Below are 21,133 nucleotides of genomic sequence, written 5' to 3'. Positions count from 1 at the left end.
AAGAGGACCAGGTTTGTTCAGTGTGGAGAAGAGGCTGAGGGAAGATGTAATTCAACTGTCTAAAGAAGGGTTATAGAGAAGACAAAACAACACTGTCTTTTCCAGGGGTGCATAGCAAAAGCACAAGAGGCAATGGCTAGTTTGCAGAAGGGAAAATGCTGACTAGACGTACAGAAAATACTGTGCACAGAGAGGGTGGTGCAACAGTGGACTACAGAGATGGTGTAATCTCCATCCTTGGAGATGTTCCAAACCCAGCTGACATTCCCCAGGGCAGCCTGAACTAGCTCTGAAGTTGGCCCTGCTGTGAACAGAGGGTTGGACTAGATGACAGCCAGACATCCTTTCCCACTACATTTGTGGAGCTTTTGCCTAAGCTCCCGCCTCTTTTGAGAGATTTCAGAGTTATTTTTTGTCCCAGACAAGTTTAGTTTGCTTGCTCCAAGTAAGCGAACACAGGTACCTCCCTCCTGCCCCATCTCAAGGAGCTGCTTTTCGGATAAGTGGGTCAGCATGGTGTCAGGTCATCCAAGGGGAGAGGACTGGGGCTGGCACCAGGGCTCAAGGATGAAGGGAGTCGCTGAACCTGTTGTAGCCTTGAGATGTGTACTCCTAGGAGTTACCTAAGCCCTGCCTCCTCCGCCTTTATAAAAGAACCTCTTCTGCACCTTTTAAGACAGCCGTAAGCCAGTTATAAAGACCACAGTGACCTTTTCCTCAGGGAAATCACTAATTAAATTTATTTTCAAATGCATTAATGGAAACTCAAATCATAGCTGCTCACGAAGGTCGCAGTTGTCTCTTGTTGGGGAAGATGTGGAAAATTACCCTCACTCACAATCAGTAAAACTAACAAGCAGAACGATATGTTAACATAGGCTTACTTCATCTGGACTGCCCAAACTGCTGTGCAGTATAATGTATATGCTAATGAATGGTAATTTACAGCTAATGAAATTCAAGAAACAGGCCATTTTTCTAGTTTATGTACAGACACCATCGGTGGGTCCCATTATTACTTGGTGACACATTATACTGACAATGCCAATGCTCGGCATGCCAGTTAAGCTGATTCTACTATAGTATACACTTAATAAATTGATACACATTTTTCTTAATTCAGAATTAACGTTTTCATTCTTCTAGTGAAATCTTGTACATGTGTGCCTTTAGTAAAACACAAATGAAGGCACTTTCCTGTAGGAAGTAAAGTGGTGAAAGGATAACAAAGCATGGCTGGTAATTCCTCATTGCTGAGACGTGGAGTTGAGGTTTAAGTTGAATTGTAATGGACAATCTTTTTTGCTCCATGACTCAAACTATAATACTGCTGACAATTCATATATGCTGAATACCTTCTTCCATGATCTTAAAAAAATTTTAGAAGGACAAGTAGTAGTAGTTATTTTTCAGCAGGCAGGAGTTGAAGTTGCCCAACATTGCTGTAAGCTCAGAACTGCTGGCCTCAGAACCACTATTTAAAGCAAAATATTGAGTAACCGTTTGCCCGACTGGGTGTATTAAAAGAGTTAAGTAATTCTGTATAGAAGAGTTGTAAACACCAATATTTGGGGAAAATATACATAAGGAAAGAGTCTTTGATAATTTTAGACTCCGACAGATGATGTTAGCATCCTGTCTGCCTAGCCCATCTTCACAAAAAACCTCTGTGTACCTGATAAGGCAACTCTAAGCCATATTCGAAGATCACTAGGAACTTTTCTATAGGGAAGCCTTTAAATACAGAACTTGTGGGACAGCAGAAAAGGAAGAACAAACACTAAATCCTGGTGCAATGTGCAAACCTGGAGTAGTTCTCAAGAAAAACCCCTTAATAACTTTCAGGTGCAGGAAGGCATTTCTGAAGGAGCCAAAAAGCAGTCAGTCTCAGCCAGTAGCAAGTATTACACAGCTAATGTTTATATATAATCCCCCCATCAGTAAGGGCCCATCTGAGCAGTTTGGAAAATGAAACAGTATTGATGTACATTTTAAGCTGTAATTCAGCATGCCGGTATCAGATTTACCTTGGCTATGAGCAGGAACCTATATGGAGGTATCTGTAGCATTCACTATTTGGATGCCCAGAATTTTAAAGCACACTGATTTTCCTCCCCTTGTGAGATTGCTTTGGTATTCAAAAACGTACAAGAAATGGTCGGTTCTGTCATGTTTTGTTCACTTATTTCCAAAAGCACTGGTGAAACCTGAAAATTTAAAACATACCCTGGATTTCTACTGCAGGGTTTTATTTAGCTGCCTATGCTACACAGATTCGCACACATTGTTCTACTAACATGCCAGAGAGAATCAAAATTTTTGGAAACTAAATGATCTCTGTCAGGTGCACCAAAGTTTTAAATCAATTACAATGGAGACAATTTAGAAGAAGAAGAAGAAAAATCAGCTTTCTTGTTGCATAATAAGATTTAGTATTCATAAATATTGCCATAAATATTATTTATAGGATTGGTGTGAGTGTCAGGTATTCACTCAGAAGTGAGTCAGACATGTTCTCCCATGACTATCTATTTTAAAAATGTATATATTGTTTGTTGGAGAGTGGCTCCCACCTTATTAATCTGAAGACAGAAGAAGTAAATATAGAAGACCATGAAGCTCCTGGCTACGTAAGCAGCTTCTGATGATTCACGGGTGGTTTAACATCTGAGATTTATGTAGCGAAGTCTTCCAACAAGAACTAACTTAATAACTTATACTGTGAATAGATTGCTCACATTTGAGAGCAAAATACTTTTAAAGCTGTTATCTTACAATCTTACAATCTGTTATCTTACAAATTTTAAATTTACGTTTCAAAACATCATGTTTTTCTGTTCTGATTGCAGACACATACATGTAAAAATTCTAAGAGAACTCTAAGAGTCAAAAAGGCATTTCAGCAATTCACATTGGGAAGAATAGGGAAGAGCTTAAAAATACGCATATACATTGCCAAAAATACTCAAATGGGTTCTCAGCTAGAGTAGGAGGCAACACCATTCAAATGACAAGTTTTCTTTAAAGCTTGGAGATGACAGACCATCAACTACCTTCAGATGTGGCAACCAGAGAAATCTTTCCTTCCATATGCCTCACATTTTATGCAACCATTTTAGATTGAATTGTACCTAAAGGCTTTCAAGATCAGCTGAGTGGGGTTTTTTTGCACTCATAAGCAGACTTAGGGCATACGACAAATAGATACCAGCATACTTTCATCACAGTAGGAGCCAACAAATTCATTCAATTTGAGAGATGGAAGTCCATTTTCCTTCTCTGTTCCTGATAGGAGCTCTACACAGTAAGGAGAGGCTCCAGGGGGCTTTATCCTCTCTATTACATTTATTAATGAGAAAACAACAAAGAGGGTGTTTATATTACTGTATGGGTGACCCCGTCACACAGCATTACCTGCATGTCACTGCGGAGCTGGGCTTTGCAGATCTGGGCTTGCCAGAAATGTTAAAGTTGACCCCATCTATGCAAACATGATTCATTGGGCCAGGGAGAGAGCAGGTGTAAGAACTTATTTCTCAAATTATCTACACAAAATATGCATAAATGTTTTTGAACGCATAAAACATATTGGAAATGTCATTACACAATGAACTTTTAGACTGCTAAATATAGGTGCGAACTTTTCTAATAACCAAGCTCCAACTCAAAGAATAGTTAGATGCTTTTCCTGTAATTGTGAAATATATAGAAATATGGTTTCAAAAAGAATTAAACAAATTAAAGGAACAAAAATCTGTCAAAGGCTGTTAAATTCAGAAGGCAATCTCTGGCATAGGCAGTCCTTCACCCAAACCGCTGGTAGAGTTTTCCAGGGCAGTGTCACCAAGTACATGCTCTGCTCAAAGACTATTCCCATCATCACTGGGAGAGACAGGCTAGTGGGCTAGATAAACATCTTTTCACAAGAGCAGATCTGAATAAAAACTAAATTAACCTCTGCAGTTGTCAATCATATCTTGGCTTTTCCATACTTAAGAAGTAACGTGGCACTGCCATCAGATGGAGTTAAGAAATGTAAGGAAAAGGGGGGGTTTTGAGTAGAAACTATGTTGTGCCACTGCGTACCTGGGTCTCTCTCAGCTTGGGTGGGATCAGTGTCTATACCTGGAAGTTCAGAGGTCTTTTTGTGCAGAAATGTAAAGGTTGCTTGTGTGGTTTGCATGTATAAGCACAAAAAGATCCAAGTTGTTTCCTTTCTGAGTTGTCTGAATCTTCCCTCACATATTTCCAACCTACTAGGTAAATCCTTACCTTTTCTTTTTTTCCCCATGTAATTTTTAGGACTATCAGGAAGCTTCTAATTTGGAGCAGTTTGTGACCCGCTTTCTTTTGAAGGAAACACTGAACCAGCTTCAGTCCCTCCAGAGCTCTCTGGAGTGTGCCATGGAAACCACGGAGGAGCAGACTCGGCAGGAAAGGTGAGCAAACCTTCTGCCCAGCTGCAATGAAGGGGGTGAGGAGTGGGGTCACCGTGAACCTCCAAGACCATTTTACATTTCACCCAGCAACCTGGTGTAGGGAATAACAGGAGAAATAAGGATACACTTTGTATTCCATATAGGAACTCACTAATAGGAGTTTACCTGAAATTGAATACAAGCAGGTTCAATGCAATCCTGTGGTGGGTTGCTTGTAGGAGGACCGTTTTGTTACATCCTAAGCTCTGCTCCTTTGACTTCTTTTTAAATCCATTGACTATCTAATATCAAATGCAGAAATCAGAGCACTGCAATCTGAAGAGCTCTGAAATTACTAAGACCATTGACTGTCTCCCTGCTTGTTTCTTCCAGCTTTATGATTATTATTTTTTAATTCCTTGTTGCACAATGATCTCAATGTTAAGAGAAATAGCCAGGCTCTTGCTTGTTACAGCTTCTTCCTAGAACAGTATTGGTTAACAGCTAACTCTATAAACTCTCAATCACCTAGGTAACCTATGTCCGTCCAAGGGGTTTAGCTGAATTCAGCTGACCTCATAGATGAGGATTTGTAGGATCAAGGAACAAAACATTTTTTAAAAGGCACTTGGCTTTATGTATTTGTTTTCCTCAGTGTGCTATTGTTAAGATAGGGAAAGCAAAATACAAGCTGTTGCATTTCATGGACAATGATCTCAACACTTCAAATGTTTTAAAATGCATTGCTTTTTCATTCTTTCTTTTGGAAATGTCATTTTCCTGTTTGATTTGCTGTTGGTTTTGAGATCTCTGAAGTACATGAAGTACAGCTGGGTTTTGTGCCAGCAGCTTGACCACAGGAATCAAGCAGGTTTTGGAGGGCCGAGGGTGCACCAAGTATGCACAGTATAAATACCCCTCCATTCATGCGTACATCTTTCCAGGTTCCCCACACAACTGATGGGAGGGAAAGAAGTCTTGAACGGCCAGTTCAGAGCTGGAGCCTAAGTTAGGTGCTCTCACATCCTCTGGAGTAATTATCCCTTTTGCTGCCAGCTTTCTCGTCTGCACTGACTGTCTGGTAGGGCATTGTGGAGACTTCTTTCTCTAGTTCTATCAGTGCAGTCATTCAGAAATATCGTCTTGGATGGTGAATTTCATTTATGGCAAAGAAAATGAGAAAGAAGTGTGACACTGTTAAGCCAAATACCATCTTCCCCATTTTCTGAGAGACCAATGGAAAAGCCAGGCAAACTCATCAGTTTAACTACAGCTATTTTGGACAAAATTAGTCAGTTCCTAGTGCAGCTGCACCAGTCCCTGTGTAAAATCGTCTTCAATCACATTTCACTTAAATGGGGGACAAACTGCCTGGATCAAAATTCCATTAAGACACTCCTAAACTAATTTAAGAGTGCTCACAGTGGGGAACTGCCATAATTTGACTTACTTTGAAGGGATTTTATGCTGCAGAAAATACCATCCTAAAACATCTCCTTAACATAGTGTATGAGTTTTTGCTGAGCCTTTATTCTGTGCTTCAGGAGACTGGAGAGCTTTCCAAAGCAGTGAACTGGGAATTATTTACTGAACTGTTTAGAATTATTTACTGAACTGTCTACTATTCTTTGCAACCACTCCTCCAACTAACTGTTCAAAACTAACAATAGTCCTGGTTCTTCATTGATCTCCAGCTGGATGATGATGATGAAGAACCTCTTAGAGAGAGCCTTTAGTCCTCACACAAATTCTCAAGCTTCAATGTCTCTGTCATCACAGTACAAACATAAGTCACTTCTGTATCTGGTATGTTTCAACAGTGGTCCCAGAAATTTATCTGTCCTTGATCCAATATTACCTAATTCTCATTGGTTTTCCTCCCTTATTCACAGATATATGTTGCTGTTTCAATCTTTAAGCTGAAAAGGTCAATGTTTAAAGTTCATATCTCACTTCTGGCTGTTGTTGTGGCCCCAGTTCCTCTGCAGAGATGCTACGAAAATCCCATGAATGAAGAAGCAGTGTGAATGGTTCCTTAGGTCAGGTCAGAACCACATCATGAACAGACACTGACCTCGAGCTTTCTCTCCCGAAAAGATAGGTTCACGCCAGCTTAACCCTCCTTTTTTTTTTTACTTCTCTAATGACTAGCAACCTAAACACAACTTAGTTGTGTAATTAGTAATAGTGAAAACCTGGAAAATAAATCAGTGGTCTCAATAGATATTTCTCCTTTTTTAATCCAAAACAGAACATACAAGCACAGTTTTTTGAGAACAGGGAGAGGAGACCTCTCCCATATGTTTTATCCTATGAAGTCTCCTGTGCTTCTGTGCAGACAAGATCCAACAAAACCAGAAGTGCTCTCAATTCAATGGCCAGGAAAACGGTCAGCTCGAAGGCTTCAGAGGAACAACAGCCTGTCACCAAATAGCCCTCATTTTAGCACAGGTATGGTATTTCACATTTTATATTTAAGACACGTGCATAAACACACATATACAGAAAAATGCACAGAAAATTTTAATTTAGACATGGTAACTAACTTGGATACTTTACTGACAGAAATCAATCTTCTATTAATATAGAGGCTATTAGCTCAAACTGTAAGGAAAAGAAATATGTACCCACAGAACTGAACTGCTAAAAAAAAATTATGGGGCAAAACGTAGTAGTGTTTTTGGGCTGTGGGTTGATTCAAGATTTCTTAGGTAATATTTGTAGCCTACAGATAAGAATGAAAAGGTGAAGACTATAACTTACACAGAACGAAGATCTCTGTCTTGACTTACATCCCTGCTGAAGGGAACAAACAGGAAACAGAAAGGAAAACCACAAAACCTGAAGGAAAAAAAAGTTTTCATTTAAGAGGATACAAAAACCACTGAAACAGCATTTCTGTTTTTGAAAACATGAAAGAGCACTTTGTTAAATGGGATTCTTTGGAAGCAGTGACATTAAGCATGAGGCTGCAATGAAGGCATCTCCAGGCACCTCCCAGAGTCAAGGCTTGAGGATGACTGAAACACCAAAGTACGTGATGGGCCAAGCCCACTTCCTGACCAGCCATGCAGATCTCGCTGCTTGCAGCCACATGCTTGCCTCTCGCCTCTTCCTCTTTAACCCTCTGTTGAAGACCCTGCTGTCACTCCCATTCATGACTCCCTTTCAGCCACTCACCAAATGATGTTCATTCAGCACAGTGACACAGGATGATGTTTGGTCCCTTGCTGTGAGTTGCTGGTGTTCATAACAAGGAAGGTCACATAGCCTTGTTGCTGCTCTCCTAATTCACAGAGGTCACAAGGAACCCAAACTTATGCAAGCTGTACCAAATCCACTTACTGTATTAATGTCATTTTAAAGAGCTGACACCTTTCTCCACAGCTATTCTAATAGCTGTCTAACAGCTGTCTACTTTTCTAGACAAGATTTGTGTTTGTTTTGGCACTTGGTCTTCCTCGTTACTGCCTGCTGCCCACATGCACAGTAACACTGTAGGTGTGTATACACACTCAACACTCAAGCCAGCATTTCTTTAGCCTCTGTACTTGTTCAGGTAAAACCACACTTTGCCTCCTCTATGTATCACACCTATGGTATATCCTCAGCATTAGGATTTCTTTGTTTGGTCAAAACATAGTCCAAGTGCCACAAGAACTCTCAGCTAGAAAATGAGCAGGTTAATGAACGTGCATATCAAGAGCATGTGCTGAAAAATCCTCAGTTTCTGATAAAAAACCCTCCTCTCTCCTTAGAGCAATCACTTACGTACACATTCACACTGTGGCTGATGCCAGGAACTGCTCCCAAAATGCACCTGTTTCCTTGAGTAATATTCTTTCCATCTGATAGACAATTTTCTTAAGACTTTAGCAAAGCAAAAGTTTCCAGTGACTTTAGAGAGGCTCAGAGATGCTTGTGCCTTTGTAGAACAACATTTTCTAGCTTCACCTTTGCTGTATGACATCAGGTCATTATACAGCCACGAGTATGGCTGCAGTAGAGATGGTGAGCTAGGAAGTCTTCTGGCAGGGTCATGTCCTATCCATAGACACAATTAACATCGAGTGTCTTTAGTCTTTCCTCTGCTGCTGAATTCCATGACTTGGGAGGAAAATAAACATAGAAAAGTTATTATGATGAAACATAATCAATCCTGAGTCGGTCAAAATTGGCAGTCACCACAGGCATAAATTACACATCTCAAAACCAAAATCTCATTCTAGAAAAGGCTAGTGCAGGAAGGATCAATCCTGATAATCATATTACTGCAACTCATCAAACACCTAGGAATGCTGTTTGGTTGGAAAGGTAAAGAAGGATCATTAGCTGGAAGGGACATCCAGTTAACGTTATTAAATCAGCTATAGAGTCCACTGCAAGATTACATCCGTAATTAGTGAACGAACACATGAAAAACCCTAAGACAGCATACGGCAGACGACTGTAACAAAGCTGAAAACCCCTCAGAGCGTAAGTACAAAAAGAGCTGTTGCAGCTAAATGAACCTTTTCTGAATGAAGAGAAAGCCTCTTATTCCCAATGCATAGGAGACATTCTACCATTATGTAAGGAGGCTCTTTCAGGAATCCCTCAATATCAGGATTCCTCAACATGCCATGCCAGAAACCTAGGTCATTTAGCTGCTCATGTACACTCAATTAGTTCTTTTCTGCTGTTCATAAGAATGTATTTTTTTTTATTGGGAAGGAACATATATACTCTTAACCTTTGAATAATCCTGGAATTCTGCTGGGAGCACCATGTCGGAACAGCAACAAGATAACCACAGCAATGTCCTTGCTGTCGGGGCCCTGTAGGAGGTCTGTTATGTCTCTGCAGGAGGAAGAAAGATCCTATCACCTAAACTGTATTGGCCATGCCAGGATATTTAAGACAGTCTTGACTACATTTCTTTCACCTTCACCAGTGCTCTCAGGAGAAAGAGGAAATGCAGAAAACACACAGCATATGGTCCCTCTATGGGATGTATTTGAAAGGAGTCCCGGAGACAGGCTTGCTATGCAGCAGAAGAGCTGTCTCTTACTTTTATAGAAACTTTCACATAAAGAAGATTAAGAAATGGCAAACTAAGAAAAAATATTAAGACACAGAAAGCTTTAAAACACACACACAAGTTGATCTTGCATTTTGAGCAGAAGGTGCTCAGGTTATGAGCTGGTTCCATCTGCAGAGGAGAGCATGCTTTTCTTCAGGTATCAGCATGATTTCAAAAGCACTGGCATTATCTAGAATGTAGTTTTCATTCTGTATTGGATTTCTATTCTATCTTAAAAAGAAAGAAAATAATTCATATAGTCAAATCATGCTTTCCTTTAGTTATACCTAAATGAACATTGAACTAGTTACAGCACAATCTTTGAGAATCAAAAGAAATTGCAAGCTAAGCTAAACTTTTTTATAAAATAAGGGAACACACTATGTTCCAGCATTTAGTAACATTTCATAAATGTTCACTATTTATATTTTCCAAAGGTTGGCTTGAGGAAGACAGCCAGTGGATGACCCAGATAAACAGACTCCAAAAGCTGATTGACAGGCTGGAAAAGAAGGTGTGTGTTTCTTTTCAACTGTTTGTTCTCCCATTTTCAGTGAAGCAATCCTTAAACCACAAAGGCTTTCAATGTCCACTCAGTCTTTTCAATCAATAATCACTGAAACTTCAACATCACCTGAGAGAGTTAATACACATTAAATGCCTACGTATTCCTTTCACTTTCTTCTTTCCTATTTCATGAAAGCATGACATGATTTTCCCAAGCTCCTCTTTCCCCTTCCCGTCATCACAGATCCAACTTTTCATAAAGATCTGAAAAGTCATACTATTCTATGACTGGAGAATGTTATTGTATTTAGTTACACTTGTTTTGGGGAACATGTGACAAGCCTCTCTTTTTTAGGATCTGATTTTTTTCCTCTTCCTCTCTGAACTTTCCCACTGAAGCTTGGCAGAAAGTTGTCTCCTCCTTCCCCATCAGAGAGTACTAATTTGTAAAGATTAAACCACTTTCCTAATAAGTACAGTTCAACCAAAAGCTGATGCAAATCCCACCATCCCACCTGGGAGCTGCCCCAGCTCTGGGGCTGCACAAGCCCTCAGAGCCCTGAGATCGCCTGTGGTTCCCACACCAAAGCAGAGCCCTCCAGGAGTCTGACAAACGACCATCTGGTCCAAAGATACCCAGGCTTCCCAGGGCTTGCAAAAACCTGAGTAGCATCTGTCTGTATAGAAAATATCTACTTGTCTTCAATCAGACTTATTGCTACCCTGGGTTTGAAAAGTTGGTTTGTGTCTGTGTGTGGTGACTTACTTCTTTTTTTTTGGAGAAGAAAGAAAGCAGAAGAAAAAGTAAGGTATAAATTCCTGTGTTCTTCTCTCCATAAAGTGTCCTTACTGATGGAGAGACAGACAATTTCAGATAGGTGCTAACGAAGTGGCTGTATTCAGTGGATTTTGGGACCCAGGGGATTTCTTCCTCCCGGTCCACTAGAGGCAAGGTTTTCAGCTGAAGCACTCTCAGACCCAGGAGTTCTTCATCTCAGTGCAGCTGATGCTGGCCCTTCCTGCAGGTCAGTACTCATCAGCGGCAAGGCTGTGCATGTACTCCACAAACATGGATCCATGCACACCAGCACCCGCAAAGAGACAGGCAGCGCTTGCGGAAACACAAAATGCAATGGCCTGATCCTGTTCCTTCTTTCCAGCTGATCAGGAAGGATGTTCTCCTGTGAACGTTATCACATGCTTCAAGTTCATCTAGAATTTCTAGCTGGACCCATGCCCCTTACATAGGCATCGACTCAGACCTTGGGTCCAGGAAGACAAGTGTCTCTTCCTACTCACCCACTAGTCCAGCTTGAGTTCAGCAGCAAATTATGTACCTAGAAAATAGTTAAGTAAGGGATTTAACAAGAAGACAAGAATAAATGGTGGTGATCTGGCACAGGGCTCAAAAAGACAGCCACGTTGACCTTTTTCTGCCGTTGCTCCCTCCCAAATTAACAAACCGCCCCTAATTACTTCACCTCTTTGGTCCCAGTTTGGGACCAAAATTTGGTATTTCTGTTATCTCAGCCTTATTACTGATTAGCTGCTTTACAAATATGGTCACCCCCAGCACTGCTGGCCTTGCAAGGCTCTGCTGACAAAAGGGAGCCCAATACCCCCATCTGGTTATCCCTGAGGTCCAACAGCCTCTCGCATCGCTTCTCCTTAACCAGCCGTGAAATTCAGCCATTCCTTGTGGCACTGTCTGTAACTTCTGTCAGCCTCTCACTCTTCCTTGCTATGCTCAGCAGCTCCTCTTGGCCTGCTCGGTCCATGAAGCCCCTGGCCAGGGCATGTCTGCCTGCACACAACAGCTTCCTCCCAGAGGTCATTTCTGCATGAGAAAAGCAATTACACAGCAGTTGCCACGTTAATGACATTTTAGTAGCAACTGGATTTTTTCGGAATAGCTATAATTTGGATTTTGAAATGTCAAAGTCCGTCATGAAATGTAACTCTTGCTTTTGGCCCAGCGTTACTCCCCACTTTGCTCTGGAAGCAGCAGCTCGCTGTCCTGCCACAGTGTCTGCCTGACACGGACTGATGCCAAAAGGAGTTTAAGGAAACTTAACAGTTACTGAACAACAGACCTGGCATACAGCAATAATGCAATGCAAACATTACAGAAAGCAGCCAACCATTTTGTAGTAAATAAACTTACAACAAGGATGTTATAAAATGATCAAATCTGCTACAGATAAATGACAGACAACCTCAGTTTGAAAAGGAGCTCCGTGTCAAAGGGAACCAGTGGCAGGGCACAGACCTTCCATAATTACCTCCTTACCAATTTAAAACTTGATTAGTAAACATAGCAGTTAGACAAGCCTACTTTTGCCAATAGACAGACTATATCCACCTTTGCCTAACTTTGCATCTGCTTGACTTTGTATCGCACGGCCAGGTCTAACAGTGAGAGGTGAGAAGTTCATTTCTACAGCTTCTCCAGGACCGCCTCCTTGATTGTCCTTCTCTTGGTACTTCTTTCTGGCCTCTGTGAACTAAAAAACCCAATTTACTAGGCATGTAACTTAGAAATCATAAAACTTCTGGTCCTCTAAAGTATCCTAAGGCATATTAAAAAGATAATTCTTTTGCATTAACAACATCCCTTCTTGTCCTCATTTTATTAGATCCTACACTTCATTACAGTAGGAGAAGTTCCCTCTGATCCATGTTTAAATAGCATCTAGCAAAACAGTGTCTGGGACATGACTTGGGCAAGCATGTATTGCAAAATGGTGTTGGTGCCTCCTAGCAGTAGGAGACTGTCAGCCCATGTACTCTGTTCCAAAGCAAAGTCAAGAAAGGGCAAAGCCAAGAAAAAGCACAGCTGAGTGCTTGAATGACCGCTGACTTCAGACTGAAATGAATTAGACAGAAACATCAAGCAGTGACCAAGAGGTCGGTCACCACGTCCCACCTGGGATGAGGCCGTTACACATGCCATCTCTCAGCAGTAACTCAATCATTTTTAGCCCAGGGGATGTTCCAGGTTAACCCACCACATCCAGCCAAGTGTTACATTCAGCTTTCAGCAGCTCTTTTTGACAGGACCATACAATCACACTAAGAGGCAATGTCAGAAGCTACCACTCCTCAGCTGAGGTGAGGTAGGACTGAAGAGGCATTGTAAAGCCCAAGCTGCAGTCTCGGTCAGTTTTTATTTCCAGGCTGCACGATAACTGTCTGGCAGGAGCTCTCAGCTCTGCATTGAGCTGCTTCACTCATGCTCAATGCCGAGTCAGCCGATGCCTGAGCACTCTTTCCCCACGGATGAGGACTAGGTGCCAGCGCTGACATACTCCAAGGTCCAGCAGGCGGTCTGTGTAGACTTAACTTCATCTGCGCAGTCATGTCCTGTCTAATGACATAATGTTACTGAATAACTTGTATAGATTATTTTAACTCCTTGAGGGGGCCAGCAAGTTATCCATCGGTGATTCCTACTGGAAAACAACCTGGTGAACAGCTGATTTAATGTTGTCTAACCCTTCTGCTGTCTTCTGTCAAAGGTGGATTTAACTATTAATCTCATAAGTAATTTTTTTTCTCAAGTTCTACTGGAAAAAAATAGAATTCTTTTCTTGCTTCCTAAAGAGAAAGCTTGCAGTACAACCTGAGTCACTCCTTTCCCCTCTTTTTCCATACATTTCCCTAGAAGAAAATTGCACTGAGACCATAGAAGAACCCCAGGAATATGCATTTTCCCTCAGGGTTTTTAGCTGAAGTGTCTGCACTGACAAATGAGCTATTAAAGCTGGGTGTTCTCTCCCTATTTCTACGCACATTCTGCAGGAAAGGTACAGCTACGCAGCAGTTACTGCGTGACTGCTACTTCACTCCTGCCTTGCTCTGCCACCTGCTGCTGGTGGAGGTCCCCTATTCATTTGAATTCTACTTGCACACCTCTTGTTGGCTCTTCAGCCAGTACAGTATTTGTGCTGGAAAAACACCTGCTACCTGAGGTTAACCAATCCTCACCCAGCTGCAAGTAGAAGAAATTCTTTTATCTTTGTTACACAAGAATTGTTTGCAATGAGAAGTGAAGCAGCACTAACAAAGGGTGCATTTTGCTACAGCTGCTTATTGCAAATTGATCTGCTTTTCTCCAGGCATATGGATATTTTTCAGAATATTCGTACGGCACTGGGTTAGAGGCTACTGCATGTGCCTAGCATGTAAGTGATGATTTTGTGTGTGTTACTGGATGGCGTTTGCATGAATCGCTGATTCATGAAGCGCGCATCCAGTTTGCATGTTAAGCAAGCAGGCTGCTGCCTCACAGGTGCATGTTTGCTGCTGCCCAGTCTGGCCTCAGAAGCAAGTGCAGCGGTTCAGAAACGTGACCTGGAGCACCGTGCACATCATCTTCAATGCTAGAAAATAGCCCCTTGAACTATATCACCCATCTCACCAAGAATTTTCTTCTGTATAAAGTCTTATGATGGTGTAATAGTAGCTGATAGGCCATTTCAAGTTACCATCCTTGCTCATCTCCGTAGTCAATGTGACAATTTGAGAAGGTATCTGTCTGTTCTGAATTACATTTGACATACATTTGTGAGCAAGAGGATTTGTTAAAAATGAAAAAATACCTGCTCGGCCTTATAGATTAAACTTTACAGAACAGCCTGGGCTGGATTTAACCACTGAAACGTGCAGGATTCTGCAAATAACGCTTGTGTTTGACTTGTAGCTGATAAAGAAGGGATTTAATTATAACTTCTGGAGATATTACAGAATCTAGCTATTGGAATAACTTGTTAAAAAGTTAAGACAAGAATACACTGTAGTACTGCCTATTATGTTTCTATTCTCTTTTCAACTGCCTAAAAGGACCTAAAGCTTGAGCCATTTGAAGAGGAAGTTCTGGAAGAAAACACAAAATCTGTAAGTGCTTTTCAAGATAATTACTTTTGACATTGATTTTCCATGTCAGGTATTGAGACAACAATCTCACCTGATCTCTTTTGTTAAAAAATAGACACAAAAAATATCACCATCCTCCCTTTTCCCAGTGATAAGGATCCATTTTAGTCAGCAGAATACATTGTGCAAGACACAACACCATAACTCTGAATATGTAGGCAAAACTTTTACATTAATTTTTACATTGTTTTCAAAGGACACAGTGAGTCAAAAACTTGGCTCACATAAAGAGTGAAAGGTGTAATTTATAAGATTTACTGAATTTGGCAGCAGTGTTTATGGAGTCATAGCTTCTCAGCTCCTGATCACCTAATGTTGCATGCAAGTTTTAAATCAAGGCGGTACAGCCAGCCTCCCTCCCTCCCTCCCTCAGCTGCTATAGGAAGCCTTATCAGGAAAGACAGGAGAGCATGTAGTGTTAAGCAGTAATCAGTATTACAAGTCACAAAACCAAAATCATAACCAGAAATAAAGTTACTTTTAATTAAGTTCATGTCCCAAGATCAATTTTTCAAATACACTAGCAATCCTAAATTCTGGGCTTTGAACCTAACAAAACACAAATCAAATACACAGGAAAAAATAACCAAAATAGATGATCCCTCAAATTCCTATTTCATCACAGGACTTGTATTAGATTTTTCTTTTTTAAATGCGATTATACAGTATTGCTAGACAGGTTGCTTATGATGAAGGGATAATCCATGAGATAACAGTATCAATAATGAAGGTAGAAACACGTCAAAAAGCTGCACAAAAGATGAAGTTGTATTAGTTAAGAAGCATGTGGTGTTTCTTTATATATTTCATTAGTAAAATTGACCAGCTTCAAAGGATGAACCAATACGTAAACTACTTACATTTAGCTAAATTATAACCATAATAATTCAGGATAAATAGGCCTTCTGTACTGCCAAGTGTTTCCATAGTCCTGTTTATAAAGATGGTTCACTTTTTGCAGAAAGGTGGAGGTAAAAAACCCCTCTCTCTTCACCATTTAACACAGGTGTGAGTCAGAGCTCTGAAAGGTAAAAAACTACAACAGCGCCTCAATGCAGGTAACCCTGCATCCAGTGCAGGCTGTGGGAACATGTTCTTGTCTCCAGCCTCACACCTGCTTGCATATAGATTAATCCAAGGAATCATGCTGACTCTGTTGTTGAATATTCTAAAGACAGACATTGCTTTGCACTCTTCTGAAAAGACTCTCATCCAGGCTTCGGACAATTCGCAGTTTCTCTAGGGTCGACACTAATTTGGGGTGTTTCCATTCTGTGCCTCAGCCTGACGATATATAAAAGCTACGCTGAGGTGTTTCTACTTCTCCACTCGAAAGCACTAAAACAGGACAGCAAACTTTGAAGAAACTTTTGTGGGGTTCTTTTTATGATTGTGCTTTTTATTGTTGTATGATAGACTTCTCAGAGTTTAAAGTACAAGGAATTCAGGGGAAGATATGGCAGTAATATTGTAATGTTTTTATATCAGCACATAATGATTGTTCAGCGTCAAATGTCTGTGATAGAAGAAGAAATTGAGGAATTCCGGCTTGCTCTGAAGCAGTACGTGGAATCTGCTTCTGCTCAGGGTGGCTGCTTGCAGTAAGTACAATGTTATTGACCCAGGCTGAAGGCCGGAATCTGGTCTGATTTCTTGAATAACCTCTAAGTGCAGCTGGATTATTTATGAAGAAAGAACCTGTAATATCTTCTTTGCTGGCTGGTTGTGCATGTGTGTAAGACAGAGCTTTTCAAAGACAACTAAAATCAGAAAGAGATGTCGAAGTGTATGTGCAGAGTTTCAGTACTACTACAAAATGACAACACAGGTTAACCCAAAGATGCTAAACAATCTTTTAAGCCTTCTCAGCTCTGCCGGTCGTCAGTTCATGGCTTCTGTAAGCTCCCAGGCTAACACTCTTCATTGGAAAACTCATTTGCCACCTTTCATTTGTGCTCACCTGGCAAGCGAGCAACTTATCGACTTATTTGCCTGTTCTCTGTTTGGAAGCTTTCAAAATCTTCCCCTTCGGCTGTCATTTTAAAATTGTCATTCATAATAAAGAATGAGGAAAATTAAAAAGCAAAATTTTCAATGAAATAGTGTATTTCTGCTTTGCTCCTTTTAGAATTAAGAAAGACATTAGAAGTGGGTTAAGAAGAAATTTTAGTGACTCACCACTGTACTACATTTCTTAATTTAACATACTAGAGAAAGCTACTACCATGCACACTACAGACAATTATGAAATAAATATTTTGATAATGTGTACACAATACAGGATCTTCCTGTATATTCGAAGGCTTCAAAGGCCTCATTTATCACATTTATCACATTTATCACATCCCTCATTTATGAGCCTTGTTGCTATGAGGTCATCACACTTACTGCGATCATATCAGTAGTGTTCACACAGACCAGAACACAGACCTTTTTGCAGTGGTTCGCATGTAAAGGCAGACTGATGAGGAAAATAAAATTCTCTCGTGAGCAACGAGCAGGAAAAAACAAAGGGAAGCCCCCCAGCCCCCTTCCAAACACGAACATCCAGCCAAACACTGCAGTGACTCCAAACCGCTCGGGCGGGGGGGTGGGGGTGGGGGGAGCTTACATGACTTCTAATGCAAGGTAACAAGCGACGGCAAAAAACTACTCTTTCCCAAGTTTTCAGGCATTTGGTAGGTCTGTATCTCCACCTACCGGTTGTTTTTCACTGTAGCTGTTCACGACATTGACTTGTTTTCTCCAACAATTCATGGTATTTTTGCTATTTTACAATGTACTTTCACATACAGCTGGAGAAAACCGATACACCCTATGAAATTTCTTATTACAGTATGAAATATAATCTGAGACCAGTTTGCAAGCACATCAGCAATCTCACACTTGGACACTCAGATAGATATATATATATATATATATATGTATCCTGTGCTATACATCTGAACACCAATTTGAGTATCCAAACGTCTAAGTACCCTACCTGCTATACAGATGTTATGCTCAGGACAGCAAGCGGGATGATTCCGTGTAGAGGATAGGCAGATATTCTGTGAGACATTTTTCACCCATGATAAATTGTTAGCTGAATGACATAAGGACAAGTAAATAATATCAAAAGGTACTATTTTAAAAGTGTGTCTGCAGCAGACATCAGCCTGTCTTTATCACTTTTTCCCTGAACCACAGTTGTTTGATTAATTTTCTATATTACTGATTAGCATTTCTTTAGATAAATTATACTACTGGAGCAGTATGAAAAATTAGTTTATCGAATAAGAGTCCGTAAGTGTACTAAGATATTAATGAATAAAAAGCCAATAAAATATTCCATGAGTTTACAAAAAAAGCTCAGATAATTCACAGTATATTTTCCAAAATCACTTATTTGTTAAATTTATTATTTGGGGGGTTTTATTTGTTTGGATATTTCAAAAACCACTGCATTTGGTTCATGCTCTGCGTGTCCAGTAACTTTGTCATGTTTGATTAAATTAGTTCCATCCTACAATTCTTAGTGTTTCCATACAGAAGCTTCCGAGTGATTCCCGCTTCATAGTTTATGAGTTCTGGGAGAACAACAATGCCTGGAATAGGTAAGTTTTAGGGGTCTTTTTTTGTTTGGGGTTTGGGGTTTTTTTTTTTTGCACTACAGAAAGTTTTGAAGATTAGAGAGCAGTTGCGTAGGACTGAAGACAAATTACTTTAAATACTGCTAACTGATCTCTTGCTAAATGTATCACAGTCAGTACTCCAGAACAATACTTCAATTGCTAAAGACTAAAGCATACTGAGACGTATAAATAAAAATCTCAGAAAGACACGACTAGTGCAAACAGAAAGCGAACAGAGAAAGGTATGGCAGATGATGTATGGTAGTAGATCAGAGACAAAAGAGTGGGGAAACAGCAATATTCCCATTGTTCAACGATGACAATGAAAGAAACGAACGAGACAGGAGGTGTGCCGTGCAGCAACACACGCAAGCAAGCAAGCAGCCATGGGGAGCTGTCCCAAAGCTTCCCAGACCCACATCACTAAAACCTATCTGACAATTTCTGGAATGTCTGTTTTGGGCCCAGATTAGAAGTTATAGTCATTAGAAGTCCTACCAGCTGAGTTCTAGCCTGCAGCAGGCAGATGGCTAAGAAATTGAGTAGAGACATAAAGACGTTCCTTAACTACTTTTACTATTCAAAAAAATCCAAACAAGACCCATGATCCTAAATTCTGAAGGAAGATGGAGAAGCAGCTTAGCTTCTTTCCTTTTGAACAAAGCCCCGGTTCAAAGCTTACTTTCAGAAAGACTCAACAACACAGGTAACAGGTCAACACATTCAGACCAAGAACTGCTATACTGGGTCACAACCAGGGATGAGCATCAGGGTAGCAGTTCAGCATACAGAAGAAAAAGCATGTTTAATATAACATGGAAGAACTTCACAGCTTACCTGGTCTCCTCTCCATCATCTTTTTCTAAGTTTTGAAGCACAAAATCTCTGTTGCAGCGTTAATTGTAGATTTTCTGATGCTCACAAAAATTTTTAGCCCCTTTAAAAAACTTTGTTCTTACTCTTATTTTTTACAACTGTTCAGCCACCTTCAAATGAATTACTGCAAGACATTCCAAAGAAGTAACGTGGACTTCTTGGAAACTCCAGAGCTCACCACAACAATGCTAGTCCCTGGTAAATATCAATTTTTCACATTATTTTGTTCATTCCATGCAAAGAGTTCTGCCACATCATGTGTTCCATATGCAGGTCCGCTGCGTAATACCACCTTTAGTCAGATTTTCTTTGGTAAAGCATGAAGGAGAAAGCGGCTCCAGATGTTTTTATTTTAGGCACAGAAATGTAAAATGCATCAGCAAGAATAAGACTCACAATTCCTTATTTTATATAGCGAAAAGTTACCCTAGCATACACTACTTAAGAAAATATCTAGAGTAAACAATACAATCTGTGATTAGTAAAACAGACCCTGTTTAAGATTTTCAGGCAAAATATTGCTTGGTGATGAAGATTTGACTTTATCATATTTACATCGACTGACGCGAGTCTTAATTACTAATAATTTCTATTTACTAACCAATTTATTGTACATGCTTCCTGCTATCTTAAAATGGGGGGAAAAAACAAACTCCTCTGAAAAAGCAAGGTGTTAATGGTTCCAAATTACTATTTCTAATACAAACCAATGAGCACACAACATCTTCTTTCTGAAAGAAATGATAGTTAAGCAGCAGGATGAAGCAAGCATCGGTCCCGTATTTTCAGAGGGAGGACAGCAAAATTTTTATCTTAGGCTACACAAATCTATTACAATGAAATCCTGATTTCCCCTATGCCTGAGTACAGGCTAAATTTAAAATAAGAAACCCCCACCTAGTAGAAAAAAGTATTATGTAGCCTTATCCCTTGGGTTTCTCCTTAGAAGAAACCAGCTAAGACATTCTCAGACCTCATGACTGAACACGCAATTATATGCCAGAGATTCCTGCAGTGTCTGGAGACTGCACTTAATGAACCAAGAATCCCTTCAAATCATGTATCTTACTGGGAAATTGCTGGATTTAAGACAAACTTTGCTGTAGGAAACAACGCATCCTTTTTCCAAACTTCCGTGTGTCCAAGAGCAAGACGGGGTATGACCCAGGAGCGTTCCTGGGGTGGTTTACTCACAGCTAAAGTACAATTAACATAATATAAAATGTAAATGTCATTTTTAAATGCCTAAATACAGAAGTGTCTGAAATGGGATTGAAAAAGCTTGTTAAAGTGTGGACTCTGTCTGCTAAGAAGGGTTTCAGTCTGCAGCACTCTATCCTGGCAGACAGTTGCCATAGAAACAGCATTTTTCCCGTGCACTCCTGGCTGGGGGGGCAAGGGGCAGCGATGTATTCCCAGTTATTTTTACAATTTCATAGATTATCTATTATTTAGAAATCTGTGCAGGCATTTGAACTTTTGTTTCACGGAAGGTACTTCCTGTATTTGATCTATACAAACCATATTTGTATTTGAAAAACCAAAAGCGTTCATGAAGTAAAAAAAATGATGGCTGTAATCCTACCAGTATACCTTCTATACTCCGCTCTTTTACTATTTTAAGTATTCTTCCCCTGCCTGGAGAGGTTTTGTCCTTGAAAGTATGCAGCTTTCAAATAAAACAGTATTAGCTGCAAATGTAAACTAACGTTTCTTTATAT

At 40.2% G+C, this 21,133-nt stretch overlaps 1 protein-coding gene across 1 annotated transcript in view; it reads left to right on the top strand.

Moving 5' to 3' along the window:
• The window catches only part of NECAB1 (N-terminal EF-hand calcium binding protein 1), an 81,687-nt gene that overhangs the window by 51,929 nt on the left and 8,625 nt on the right, over positions 1–21,133 (top strand). The window contains exons 6-12 of the mRNA XM_064442435.1: positions 4,303–4,439; positions 6,757–6,869; positions 9,918–9,994; positions 14,830–14,883; positions 16,411–16,523; positions 18,441–18,518; positions 19,519–19,610. Of these exons, the coding sequence (XP_064298505.1) occupies positions 4,303–4,439; positions 6,757–6,869; positions 9,918–9,994; positions 14,830–14,883; positions 16,411–16,523; positions 18,441–18,518; positions 19,519–19,610 (664 nt within the window). The remainder of the gene's footprint in view (positions 1–4,302; positions 4,440–6,756; positions 6,870–9,917; positions 9,995–14,829; positions 14,884–16,410; positions 16,524–18,440; positions 18,519–19,518; positions 19,611–21,133) is intronic.

The sequence above is a fragment of the Phalacrocorax carbo genome, chromosome 2 (assembly GCF_963921805.1).
Source record: "Phalacrocorax carbo chromosome 2, bPhaCar2.1, whole genome shotgun sequence".
Classification (NCBI taxonomy): Eukaryota; Metazoa; Chordata; class Aves; order Suliformes; family Phalacrocoracidae; genus Phalacrocorax; species Phalacrocorax carbo.
Note: the sequence above shows the minus strand (reverse complement) of the source record. Positions and strands in the feature narration are given on the sequence as shown.